This window comes from Eretmochelys imbricata, chromosome 12 (assembly GCF_965152235.1).
Source record: "Eretmochelys imbricata isolate rEreImb1 chromosome 12, rEreImb1.hap1, whole genome shotgun sequence".
Lineage (NCBI taxonomy): Eukaryota > Metazoa > Chordata > Testudines > Cheloniidae > Eretmochelys > Eretmochelys imbricata.
The window spans coordinates 11,203,560-11,216,967 of record NC_135583.1 but is presented as its reverse complement, the minus strand read 5'-3'; the positions used below and the strand labels follow the sequence as shown (position 1 = coordinate 11,216,967).

General features: G+C 39.8%; 1 protein-coding gene across 2 annotated transcripts in view; it reads left to right on the top strand.

The window, feature by feature from the left end:
* The window catches only part of NFATC3 (nuclear factor of activated T cells 3), a 142,392-nt gene that overhangs the window by 99,610 nt on the left and 29,374 nt on the right, over positions 1 to 13,408 (top strand). For both annotated transcript variants that reach the window (XM_077830913.1, XM_077830912.1), the window contains exons 7-8: positions 9,658 to 9,713; positions 10,337 to 10,463. In XM_077830913.1, coding sequence (XP_077687039.1) covers positions 9,658 to 9,713; positions 10,337 to 10,463 — 183 coding nt within the window. The remainder of the gene's footprint in view (positions 1 to 9,657; positions 9,714 to 10,336; positions 10,464 to 13,408) is intronic.

Sequence of the window (13,408 nt, the reverse complement as noted above, 5' to 3'; positions counted from 1 at the left end):
GTTGAGAACTGAAGGGCCAAATTTCTTGCCTTATATTGTTAAAGTTCATTTGAAGTGCTTACATTACAAATATTCATTAGTTTAATATACTTTTTATTAAAGGCATTTACTGTTTCTTCACAAAACTCTAGTTCATGTACTTTAGAAAAACTTCAAATTGCTCTCATAAAATATATAATAGTAACAAATTAACCTACAGTAGCTAGCAGATTTTGTTAAGTTTGATAGTGGGAAATTTTGGAGCCTACTTCCTATAGGGTTGGGTAAGCAGATTTGACTGAATATAGTATATTCAGATGTATATTACTGAAGTAACTACCTGAAATGAAAGCTGCAGTTTAAAACTTATGTAAAGAAAACAAGTTTCTGTTCTTGTTCTTGTTTTAGTCCTGAAGCAGTTGTGTGTTTGGCATAATTGTAGTAGCTTTTTAGAAGGCTTATTTAGTTTTGCAGAACTTTTCTGTTCTTTGGTTTGAGCTTTATCCTGTGTTCTTTAATTCAAGGGAGGTTCAAGAGTTCTGGATAACGTGTCTTTACATTAGGGAGCAATCTTGCTGTACCTTCCCGGCTACTTCTCCTCCTGTCTCCCCTTCTCCCCCCCCCACCCCAAAAAAGGGACTCTAACAACTTGAAAAATCATCAACTAAAAAGTAGCTTCAGATACTACATCTGATCCTGAGTCCCAGTACTGTTTGTAGTTTTACAAACTCATTTTCTTATTTTAAAAATCTATCTTTCCACTCTTCCTGTGTTTGATACCCACACAAACATTCAGAATGACTGACTGAATAGTCACTGGACCAAGGAAAAAGAGTGAAAATTTCTCTAAGTTGATGTTTAGGGCACTCACCAGGATGTGGGAGACAAGAGTTCAAGTCCCTGCTCCAATGACTACTCAATTACTTATACAAGTGAAAGAGCTACAACAGGAGAGATTGAAAGACCCACACCAGAATATCTCATAGCCCAGCAGCTAAGGTTCTCTTATGCAGTCTGGGAGACCCAAGTTAAAATCCCTGTTCCACATCAGGCAGTTGGGGATTTGAACTCAGGCCTCCCATATTCCTGGGTAAGTGCCTTACTCAGTGGATTAAAAGTAATGAGGAGGGTACCACCATCTTGGGCATTCTGGACTGCTCCTTTAGCTGGTTGTTCCTCATTCTTCAGTTAATATGCAACTAGAATCCGATGTTTCTTGTTCAGCTGAACCAAAACTTTTTGTGAATTTTGCAACCAATCAGGGCATAAGAACATAAACTAAATTCTGCCTTTCCGCCAACATGATTTTGTGCCTTGTCTTCAATAGGCTGTCTGGGGAAAGATGAAAAATCTAGCTCTTTTACAGGGCTTAAATTATCTCTAAATGCCTTGTCAAATAAAGTACGTGATTCAAATCTGTGGTATCATACACAAAACCAAACTGATGACTCAAAAAGTATTTTAATATCAACAGACTTGTAGGGTGCTCCTTGAAAAATCACCAGTTAAGTAGTCAACTTCATCCTGCATGTCATTAATTTCCAGTAAACATCCAGCTTTGCTGTTGCTTAAATATTAAAGACCTGACAGTGACTTCATTAACTCACATGCCCTTCTCCTTGTTCAGCAGTTCCATATCTACAATATATAGATCGCCTTTTACCAATTTTAATTTAAAAATACAGAATTAACTAATTTGGGGAATAATGAAATGACAGTATAATGTTAATATATTAAATAATCCTTTTATGTTAACAGTTGTACATCTGATGGTGTGACCAATACTTCCTAATTTCCAGAATAATAAAATCATTTTCCCCCACCATTAGTGTAAAACTTTGTTTCGTTGGACAGACTTTCATTGTTTTTTATCTGAAACTTGCAATGAGTCTGACGTAGGTCTAACTAAAAGATAAATCTCAACGTCTCACTCATGATCTTGTATTTTGCAAGATATTACCATTGAAATAAAGCTTTTGCAAAATATTGGTAGTTTCTCTTCAAAAGCTGATGTCTAAATACACTTTTATAATTATTATCCTAACGAAGAAGTTGGTATCAGTGGTTGATCATATTAGTTAATTTTTACTTCAGCTATATATTAACAAATCTTCTTTGTTACAGACAAAGCTGCTAAACACATAACATACCTGACATAGGACCGCAAAAGCAAGGAAATATAATGCTAAATATATAACCTCTACTAATCCACCCATAACACTTACTACTATAACTAGCTATACCACAGTCTTAGTTCTGCTCCCTAGGGATGCCATCTTTCTGTCACCATCATCACCAGAAAACCCCCTCCCAGCACCAAATTACTAAATCAGACATCCACAACTAATAGTGTTTTGAGGGCAGAATTTGATAAGGTGGATAGTGGAAAGCTCGCATCCGTATGAGTGCAAAGTTAAAGTTGTGGTTTGTAGACCAGAACAAATGGGACTACTGTGATCATGTAGTCTTCTGCATAACACAGGGCGTAGAACTTTCCTGAATTAATTACTGTTTGAACTAGAGTATATATTTTAAAAAAGAATCTAATCTTGATTTTAAAAATTGCCAGGGATAGTGGAATCCACCAGAAGCTCTGCTTAATTGTTCCAGTGGTTAATTACACTCATTATTAAAAAACGTTCACCTTCTTTCCAGTCTGAACTTGTCTAGGTTCAACTTCCAGCCACTGGATCTTGTTATACCTTTGTCTAAGCTGAAGATCCCATAACCAATTTCATGTTCCCTATCTAGATACAATTGGAGTTGCAGCTAGCAAGAGATGTGAAGGGTAACAAGAAGGGTTTCTAAAGGTATTTAGCAACAAGAAGGTGGTCAGGGAAAGTGTGGAACCCTTACTGAATGGCGGAGGCAACGTAGTGACAGATGATGTGGAAAAAGCTGAAGTACTTAATGCTTTTTTTGCCTCGGTCTTCACAGACAAGGTCAGCTCCCAGTCTGCTGCACTGGGCAGTATGGGGAGGGCGTGAGTGCCCTCAGTAGTGAAAGAACAGGTTAAGGACTATTTAGAAAAGCTGGACGTGCACAAGTCCATGGGTCCAGATCCAATGCATCCAAGGGTGCTGAGGGAGTTGGCTGACGTGATTGCAGAGCCATTGGCCATTATCTTTGAAAACTCGTGGTGATCGGGGGAGGTCCCGGACGACTGGAAAAAGGCAAATATAGTGCCCATATTTTTAAAAAGGGAAGAAAGAGAACTTAGGGAACTACAGACCGGTCAGCCTCGCTTCGGTGCCCGGCAAAATCATAGCGCAGGTCCTCAAGGAATCCATTTTGAAGCACTTGGAGGAGAAGAAGGTGATCGGGAACAGTCAACATGGATTCACCAAGGGCAAGTCATGCCTGACCAACCTGATTGCCTTCTATGAGGAGATAACTGGCTCTATGGATATGGGGAAAGCTGTGGACGTGATATATCTTTACTTTAGCAAAGCTTTTGATATGGTCTCCCATAGTATTCTTGCCAGCAAGTTAAAAAAGTAGGGATTGGATGAATGGACTATAAGGTGGATAGAAAGCTGGCTAGATTATCGGGCTCAATGGGTACTGATCAACAGCTCGATGTCTAGTTGGCAGCCGGTATCAAGCGGAGTGTCCCGGGGGTCGGTCCTGGGGCCAGTTTTGTTCAACATCTTTATCAATTATCTGGATGATGGGATTAATTGCACCCTCAGCACGTTTGCAGATAACACTAAACTGGAGGGAGAAGTAGATACGCTGGAGGGTAGGGAAAGGGTCCAAAGTGACCTAGGCAAATTGGAGGATTAGGCCAAAAGAAATCTAATGAGGTTCAACAAGGACAAGTGCAGAGTCCTGCACGTAGGAAGGAAGAATCCCATGCACCGCTACAGGCTGGGGACTGACTGGCTAAGTGACAGTTCTGCAGAAAAGGACCTTGGGATTACAGTGGACGAGAAGCTGGATATGAGTCAGCGATGTGCCCTTGTTGCCAAGAAGGCCAACGGCATATTGGGCTGTATTAGTAGGAGCACTGACAGCAGATCGAGGGAAGTGATTATTCCCCCCCTATTCAGCACTGGTGAGGCCACACCTGGAGTACTGCATCCAGTTTTGGGTCCCCCTCACTGCAGAAGGGATGTAGACAAATTGTAGAGTCCAGCGGAGGGCAACGAAAATTATTAGGGGGCACGACTTACGAGGAGGGGCTGAGGGAACTGGGCTTGTTTAGTCTGCAGAAGAGAAGAGTGAGGGGGGATTTGATAGCAGCCTGTTAACAACCTGAAGGGGGGTTCCAAAGGGGATGGAGCTTGGCTGTTCTCACTGGTGGCAGATGACAGAACAAGGAGCAATGGTCTCAAATTGCAGTGGTGGAGGTCTAGGTTGGATATTAGGAAACACTATTTAATTAGGAGGGTGGTGAAGCACTGGAATGGGTTACTTAGGGAGGTGGTGGAATCTCCATCCTTAGAGGTTTTTAAGGCCCAGCTTGACAGTGCCTTGGCTGGGATGATTTAGTTGGTTTTGGTCCTGCTTTGAGCAGGGGATTGAACTAGATGACCTACTGAGGTATCTTCCAACCCTAATAGTCTATGATACTCAGCCTGTGATCAAACTATCCCTTAAACTTGCTAAACTAAATAGACTCGAAGAGCTCAGTCACAATAAGGCATGTTTTCTAATCCAGTAATCATTCTTGTTTCTCTTTGCTAAACCACCACTTGGGTTTTAGCCCATGAAAGCTTATGCTCAAATACATTTGTTAGTCTCTAAGGTGCTACAAGTATTCCTGTTCTTTTCACTTTATCAATGTTCTTCTTGAAGTGTGGACCCCAAAACTGGACATAATATTCTGGTAGCAGTCGTACCAATGCCAAATACAGAGGTAATATAACCTCCCTATACCCACAGAGATTCCCCTGTTTCTGCATACCAGGATTACATTAGCCCTTTTGACGACAGCCTCACATTGGGAGCTCATATTCAGCTGATTACCCTCCAGCATTCCCAAATCATCTTCAGAGTCTCTGCTTCCCAGGATAGAGTCCCCCAGTCCTCTGGTCTACATTCTTTGACCTTCGAGTGATAGTCCCTATGGTGTTCCACTGAGGATTGCATTAGGACCATAAAATTGTCAGGAATGTTCATAACTCCTTACATACATTTTTGCGATGATGACCAGTATGTCACAGGTTTTCAGTAGACCCCTTACATGACACTCTCTGGCAAACTTGTATTTAGATGCCAGACCCAAGGAATCCCTGTAGCTCTTACACACCCCTATGTGCTCTGACAGTTGGCACCAAGAGGTTCCTGGGTCACAGTGCTCCAGCTGCCTCTGATCCTTTCAGCCATGACTAGCTGATGGGTTAGAACCGATCTGGGGTAAACCTGGATCAGTCTTCACTGTCTAGCTGAGATAACACTATTAGGATTTTTTAATATAGGATTAATTGGTGTGTATAGCTAAGGATAGACTTTAGTCAAAACTCTCTTTGGTTCTGAGATGGTCGATCCAAAGACTAATAAGGCAGGCTTTAAAACAGAGGTGGGCAAACTACGGCCCGCGGGCCACATCTGGCCTGCGGGACCCTCCTGCCCCTGAGCTGCTGGCCCGTTCAGTTCAGTTGTCAGTTCAGGCCTCTGGTCTTGTTCTTGTGTAACAGGTGATCAGCAGACAGTGAGTTTCTCCTCAGGGTGCAGCGTCAAAAAGAATGGGTCCAGGGGGGAGAAGTTGGCTTCTCCTCTAAGTATTTCATAGGAATCCCATTTAACTTTGTCTAGCATGTTGTTTCAGAGTCCTTTGAAGCTCATAACACTTCCCAAGACTTACATTAATCACATCTCCTAAAGAGTTACAGACAATCCCACAATAACACACACACATTTGCATTTTTAAGACAATCAGATCCTAAAATACTTTACCTTAAAGTCAGTAAGGTTTGTCCAGAAATTGCCATTTCTGTTAGTCTTCAAGAAAAAATCCAGGATCATCAGATCCAAAATTTCATTGTTCGTGTCTGCTTCTGTATGTACAGCCAACCCACAAGAAAGATCTTTGTTGGAAACTAGTAAAAATAAGTTGTCACATAGACTGTCAGACTTTAAGGCCAAAAAGGACCATCATGATCATCTAGTTTGATCTCCTGCACATTGCAGGCCATAGAACCTCTCCCACCCACTCCTGTAATAGATCCATAACCTCTGGCTGAGTTACTGAAGTCCTCACATCATGATTTAAAGACTTCAAGTTAAAGAGAATCCACCATTTATTCTAGTTTAAACCTGCAAGTGACCCATGCCCCATGCTGCAGAGGAAGGCGAACACCCACCCCAGGTTACTATCCAGTCTAGTACATAAATATTTTAAAGGAAGTTAGAGATAAAATTAAGGATTGGTTACTCTCTTCCTAGCAGATACAATATTACCTGTTTGAGTAAATATTCTTTATATTTGCAGTAGTGAATATCAGAACCTCTTGACTTGTGTCATAAAGTGGAGGAATGGTATTTTTAAAAACAGTTAACTTCATCCTCTTGGCAAGATTTCTACTCTAACTCTCTTCATCTGAAAATTAATACAAGTCTAAAGATCAAAAAATTATGACCTTCTCCTTAAACTGCCATTTTCCTTAAACTGTTTTCTAATTCTCATTGCCCATCTGTAATGTAGTAGTTTTTCTTTTTTATTGTCCTGCACCCTCAGGTGCGTAGGCATCCACTGGTTTCCACCATTTTCCAGTCTTGTGCTGATCTGTTCAGGTTTGAGTGTCATGTTCATAGATTACTTTTTTCTATTCTACATAATATTTCTCTAGGATGCCCTCTTTCTTTTTCCAAGTGGTGTTGTCCATGTCATCATTTGCTGTGGAAGTCGTTTTGGTGGTATCCTTAAAGTGTGTCCTAAATAGGTCCATGATATTTTTGCCATATTTGATGCTTTAGATTGGTTGCTCTACTCAGAATTTCTGATGTTTCAAGAAAGATCTTCTGCAGGCATTTACTTTGGAATGAATTGATCTTCTCAATTGCTTTTGTAGATTTCCATGGCCGTGCTCCATAAAGGAGGACAGACATGATGCTGATGTTGAAAATTCTTATTTTTGTGCTAGTACCAGTCATGCTACTTTTTCCAAATATTTTTAAGTTAATGGAAGTTGTTTGCTGCTTTTGATATTTGTTGCTTGACATCTAGCATGCTGTCACCATTGTTACATATATCATTCCTAGATAGGTAAAATGAGTTACTAATTCTAGTGTTTTTTCATCCTCTCTAATGGATACTTTCGGACATGGATAGCCATATATTTTGTCTTCCTTTTGTTGATGACCAAACCGACTTGCTTTGCTGGATCTGCCAAAAAGCTGGGTCTATTCTTCCATTAAGCGACATGTTGAACTAGGCAGAACAATGTCATTGGCGAAAAATAATATTCCTTGGTTGCATTCTGTGGTTATTTCCCTTATGACATAGTCAATGACAAGTGCAAAAAATAGTTAGGACATAATATACCCTTGCCTTCGTCCAGTCATCACTGCAAACCACTGGCGGCTGATGTCACCGTATCTGACTGCATGTTTGGTATTATCACACAGCTCCTGGATGATTCTAACTATTTTTGTTGGTATTCTGTAGTATGTCATAATTTTTGACCGTCTGTGTAGGCTGTCGGAAGCCTTCCAGATATCCACAAAATTTATCACAGGAGATGCTTGCTATGCCATTCTTTGTTCTGTAATGTCTGAGAACAGCAGTATAATCAAAACTGTAATACAGGGGTGGCAAACTTTTTGGCCCAAGGGCCACTTCGGAGAATAGGAATTGTGTGGCGGGCCATGAATGCTCAGAAAATTGGGATGGGGCTGAGGATGAGGAGTTTGGGGTGCAGGAGGGTGTTCCGGGCTGGGACCAGAGGGCGGGAGGGGGATCAGGGCTGGCACAGGGGTGCAGGTTCTGGCTGGGAGTGTGGGCTCTGGGGTGGGGCTAGGGATGAGAGGTTTGGGGTTCAGGAGGGTGCTCCGGGCTGGGATCAAGGGGTTTGGAGAGCATGAGGGGGATCAGGGCCGGAGCAGGGGGTTGGGGCGTGGGGAGAGGCTCTGAGCGGCACTTACCTCAAGTGGCTCCCAGAAGCAGTGACATGTCCCTTCTCCGGCTCCTATGTGGAGGCGTGGCCAGGAGGCTCTGCTCACTGCCCCATCTGCAGGCACTGCCCCCAAAGCTCCCATTGGAGCATCTGAGGAGGCCATTGGAGAGTGTAGGAGTGGGGCCATGCTTCCGGGAGCCGTGTGGTGCAGCCCCCAAACCTGCGGCCCAGCAGGAGTGCCGGAGCAGGGCCGAGGCGTGTGGTGCCACCCCAACCCTGACCCAGTGCCCCAGCCAAAGTGGGGCTGAGCCACGTGGTGCAGCTCGTGGGCCGGTTTGAAACGGCTCATGGGCCGTAGTTTGCCCACCCCTGGTGTAATACATGACTGATAGTTAGGGGTCTGAATCTGTGAATATCTGGATGTGAATAGCTTGACTTATGCAAGTAAAACCATGGTAGTCAATCACACTGCTTGTATGATTGAAGTAACTTAGTTGTGTATGTATTGGCAAAAGTGGTCCTACCTTTTTACTGAAATGTAAGAAATATGACTTTTTAGTCTAATTTTGTTGTAGACACTGTTGAAAAGTCACTAGCTCCTTAATGACAGGTTTTAGAGTAGCAGCCGTGTTAGTCTGCATTCGCAAAAAGAAAAGGAGTACTTGTGGCACCTTAGACTAAAATTTATTTGAGCATAAGCTTTTGTGAGCTACAGCTCACTTCATCAGGCGATGAAGTGAACTGTAGCTCACGAAAGCTTATGCTCAAATAAATCTGTTAGCTCCTTAATGCTTGTGTTTTAAGTATCCTATATGTACTATTGTTTTTAATTACATACTGGTATTTGTCCTATGATGGTTCATGCAACATGACACAAACTTAAAAGCAACCATGCAGCTTTCTACTGGTAGTGTATGATATCTATGAATAGTTGGATCTCTGGTTTTTCCTTTTTTTGTCTTCAACCAAAAGGCAGTGTATTGTGTGTGTACACATGCTTGCTTCTGGAATTAGAAATATTAATTTAATTTTTATCCCGTTATATAATAGGAGCATTTACCTTTAAACCAGTATCAGAATGCTTTTTTCATGAATGTATTTTTTAATAAATATATTTAAACAGATTTTAATTAGTCCATATAAATTAAGTAGAATGGGCCAGGTATTCAGTTTGTTAAATGACAAAGTACATTAGCACTAATACACATCAGTTAAGGATGTGACCATTAACTTTTACAAATTATTTTAATTTACTTGATCTTTTAAAATCATAGTGGAAAACCTGAATTTTCTCCTCTTATTTAAAGAATATCAATGTAAAGAACTATACGTGCTCTTTGACTGTAGTGTCAACTCACAATATAATCTATGCAGAAATCCTTAATGATATAGATTTGTTTGTAAATAAAACTTTAATGTAATCTGGTCAAAGTATATAAAGAGTCTTGGATGTTTCCAACAGGAGGAACATTTAAGAATCTTAGAATCTGTTTACAATAATTGCAGTATCCTCTTGTAACTGAACTTTAATATTTTGAATTGCATTCACTTTCAGTCAGCGTATTTCAGAAAATGCTTTTTTGCCTGAATTTCTTGTAAACTTAATTTCTCTCAACAGATGGACGACCTCAGTGGGAAGTAGAAGGGAAAATAATTAGGGAAAAGTGTCAAGGGGTGAGAAACTTATTTTTCTTTCTTTAGAAAGCTGTTTTTGTTCTTTAAGTAAGAAATTGGTCTTCATTGTCTTGTTTTTTGGTTTAGACTTTTACTGTAAAGTAAATGATTAGCAGGACATATGAACAAGTTTTGCAGTTTACTTACTTCATCTGAAGACTTTTTCTAAATTATCATAACAGTATAAAGCAGTCATTAGGTCACTGCTTCCTAAGAAAATGAAATGATAAACTTGTTTGAAAAACTAAAAGGGGAAATTTAGAATAACTGGTGAGAAGTAATTTTCGTTACTGCCAGTGAGATTAGTGGTATGAAATTTAGTGTCTGCTAGTATGGCATTCATATGCTCATGAAGATAAGTTAATACTTCACAAGTGTATTTTTAAATAAAAATGTAATCTCTAGAATATGCAAAAATGTCTCCCACATCACAGGTATTAAATTGTATTTTGTTATGTTTCTGCTTTACTGTTTAGAAAATGCATGAAGCAATAGCTTCATCCAACTAAAAATCCCCATTTGAGTTAGCATTGCAGTCAGCACTCATGCAGTATTCTTTATTTAACAGGTGTATTTCATTTACATTTTAAATGTAATGCCATCTTGTTTCAACTTTAATTTAGGCTAACATTGTTCTTGAAGTTCCTCCGTACCATAACAAAATGATTACAGCTGCAGTCCAGGTGCAGTTTTATCTTTGCAATGGGAAGAGGAAAAAAAGCCAGTCTCAACGTTTTACTTATACACCAGGTACACACAGCTACTGCATCTTACTGTAAGCTAGTTAGTGTACACTTTTAAAAAATTACTAAAATTTAGTGTATTTCATAGATACCATACAAAATATGTTCCCTTTGATAAGTAGATGTGACTAAATTTTTACAGTTTGTGAATTGCCAGTTAAGAATTTGTCTAATTTTGTAACAGAAACTTGAATCCAATGTAGTAGTAGTGTGAAATAATATGAATAGGGTTTTAAGAATTTCTATTTTGGCAATTATATTTTTACAACGTTATTTAATTCTTTTATTCCTATAGCTTCTTGGCCACATGGAGTGTGAATTCTCAGTGGTCACTGTTTTTCATGATTCTGTTTTTGTCTCCAGTTAGTGATACTATGTAGTGAATTCCAGGAGTACAGTCACAGATCATAGAGGAATAAAACATCCCCAGTTTATGTGATGCCAGTCTTTCTCTCAATAGTCAAAATACAACTTTGGACTTCAGATGAGAGAGGAAAAAAATACACTCCATAGACATCTTGCAGTGTGGCAAGAGCTAGTCTTGGAACTTTGTCAGAATGGCATACTGTAGTTGATCTGTCTTAGCAAGAGTGTTATTGGTATTGGGGAAAACCATACTGCAGAATATGTAACATTTATTCTTTTTGGATGGCTTTTCAAGTGGATTTAAAGTTCCTAATAGACTGTAAAGAGCAGTCAGGAGTTCATCAAGAACCAATAGTAGCTGTAAGGGTAAGTTCCCTTCAGCATTGCTTTGTACACGCTGTTTATGTGAAATTGAAGGACTTGACATACACAAACATATATCAGAAAACTAATGGATGCTCCTAACAGGCACTGTAGACTGACAACTGAATTATTATTTTACACCAAAAGTTACACATTTTGTACCTTTAAGCATAATTAAAACAGTGTTATACAATTATCTGGCTAACTATGTATGAATTCATTTTATCACTACAATAGCAAAAGTTTCAAACAATATTTAAAATAACTAACTTTATCACATTTTTAAAAGAATGTCAGCTGCTTGAAAATATTCTTAAACTCAAAGTAATCATAAGGTGGCTCATTACTGAAAAACTATTCTTGAAATATTGGAATGAGTAATGGAACATACCAGCTTAAAATGTGTCCAAAATAAATAGGAAGTGAAGTTATAACTGAAGCTATATTACAGCAACCCTTAACACCCACTTGAAGGGTTTCCTGTTTTCATTTTAACATGCATGCTGTAAGCCAGTAATTGATTGGGACAGGTGTTGGCAGGAAAAAGCTGTTGTGCTTATGAGTAACTGATAATCAGAAGCTGTTAACCATAGCCTTTGGCTTAAAAAAGAAGCAGGGAGACTCAAATTATTGAAGGATGTGTCAACCTACAATTCTGTGACTGTTTTAAAAAGAACCCAGGAGCTGAAAGGAAATATGAAATAGGTCTGTGTAGGGATGGTAATAAGCATTGGGGGGGGGGGTCATTCTAGGTGTTGTATAAAAAAGATAACGGTTTCCTGCACATATCCATACTTATGGGTGCATAGGCATGCCACATTATCGATGGAACTTTGGAAAGCTTTGATTGCTAGAACAGCATGCATGCGCTATTGTAGTACTTCAGATTTTTCAATGCAAACCAAGGTGGGTTTTTGGGGTGGGTTTTTGCTCATATATTGATATATACTAAATGTGATTATGGGATTAGAGGAGTGAGCTGGGGCAGGAAAACTTGAATGCCATTCCAATCCAAATGAATAGAGAACCTTCTTCCATTATTCCTTCAGGTAAAAAGACTCCTCAAAATAGAGGTCTCTGTTTGAGGGGCCTCAAAATCAACCTTACCATTATCTGATGTGCAAATTGAGATCCAGCAACTTCACTCAGGTCCACAAATACTTCCTTGAGGGCTAATTGTTGATTCCATTAAAGTCAACAATAACCTACTTCAGGGAACCTCTTTTGAGCTTCACCTCTTTCTTCTTGGAACATCTGCTCCATGATCTACATGGCCAATGAGGGCCGGTTAGCCATGGATATCAACACCAAATCATGAGATGGCCTAATAGAGATCGTAACAGTGCTGCCCTTTAAATCTAGCTCCCAGCATCTCACCACCCACGTTAAAAGCACTGAAGACCGCCTCATCAGACGTTCTGTCTGACAGATTTGAATGCTTAGGGGACAGTGGTGTTGAAAAGCCTATTACTCAGTCGACCTAAAGGCCATTCTTCCTCCTTTCCTCAGGAATTTTGTAGGAACTTCACATACAGGACCCATTCAATTCAAAATACCATATCCCCTCGATTCTTTCTTTTTTTTTTTTTAAGTTGTCTTGAAAGTATTGGATGTCCTAAAAATCATTCCTTTGCAATAATGGGGAAAAGTTGCTAAAATATCTTAACTGTTACTTAATTGAAAGAGCCTCTGTCTATTTGACTAATTTACAGCATGATATATATCTAATATGTTAAGTAGTATTTCATAATTATCCATTCTTCCTCTCCCAAACTTCCACATAAATTCTCACCCCATACCCTTTCCATGTCTGGCAATCTGTACTGTGGGCATTTAACCTGCTGATTGAAGGCAGAGCAACATCTGGGACCACAACTGATAGATCAAGGGTCTCCTTTTGGTACCAGAGACTTTCAGGGTATAATTACCAAAAAAATATGAATTTGACTAATTGGAGACTCCTAAAATAGGTTTTAAAGTCTCTTTCTCTCCCATCCCCCCCTCAAAAAAAAAAAAGGCAAATGCCGCTCAAGTCTTACTCTTTTTATTCAGGAGCTTTAGGACTGGACTGTCCCACCTGCAGACAGGAACTTACAGCTTCTAAAAAGCATGTCTCGGATCTCCTTGTAGCACTGCAGGCATGAATCTAATCCATTGGACTGGCATGAAGGCAGGGTCCATGTTGAGCCAGGGAATTAGGTCACAGAGGTGGCACACAGGAGA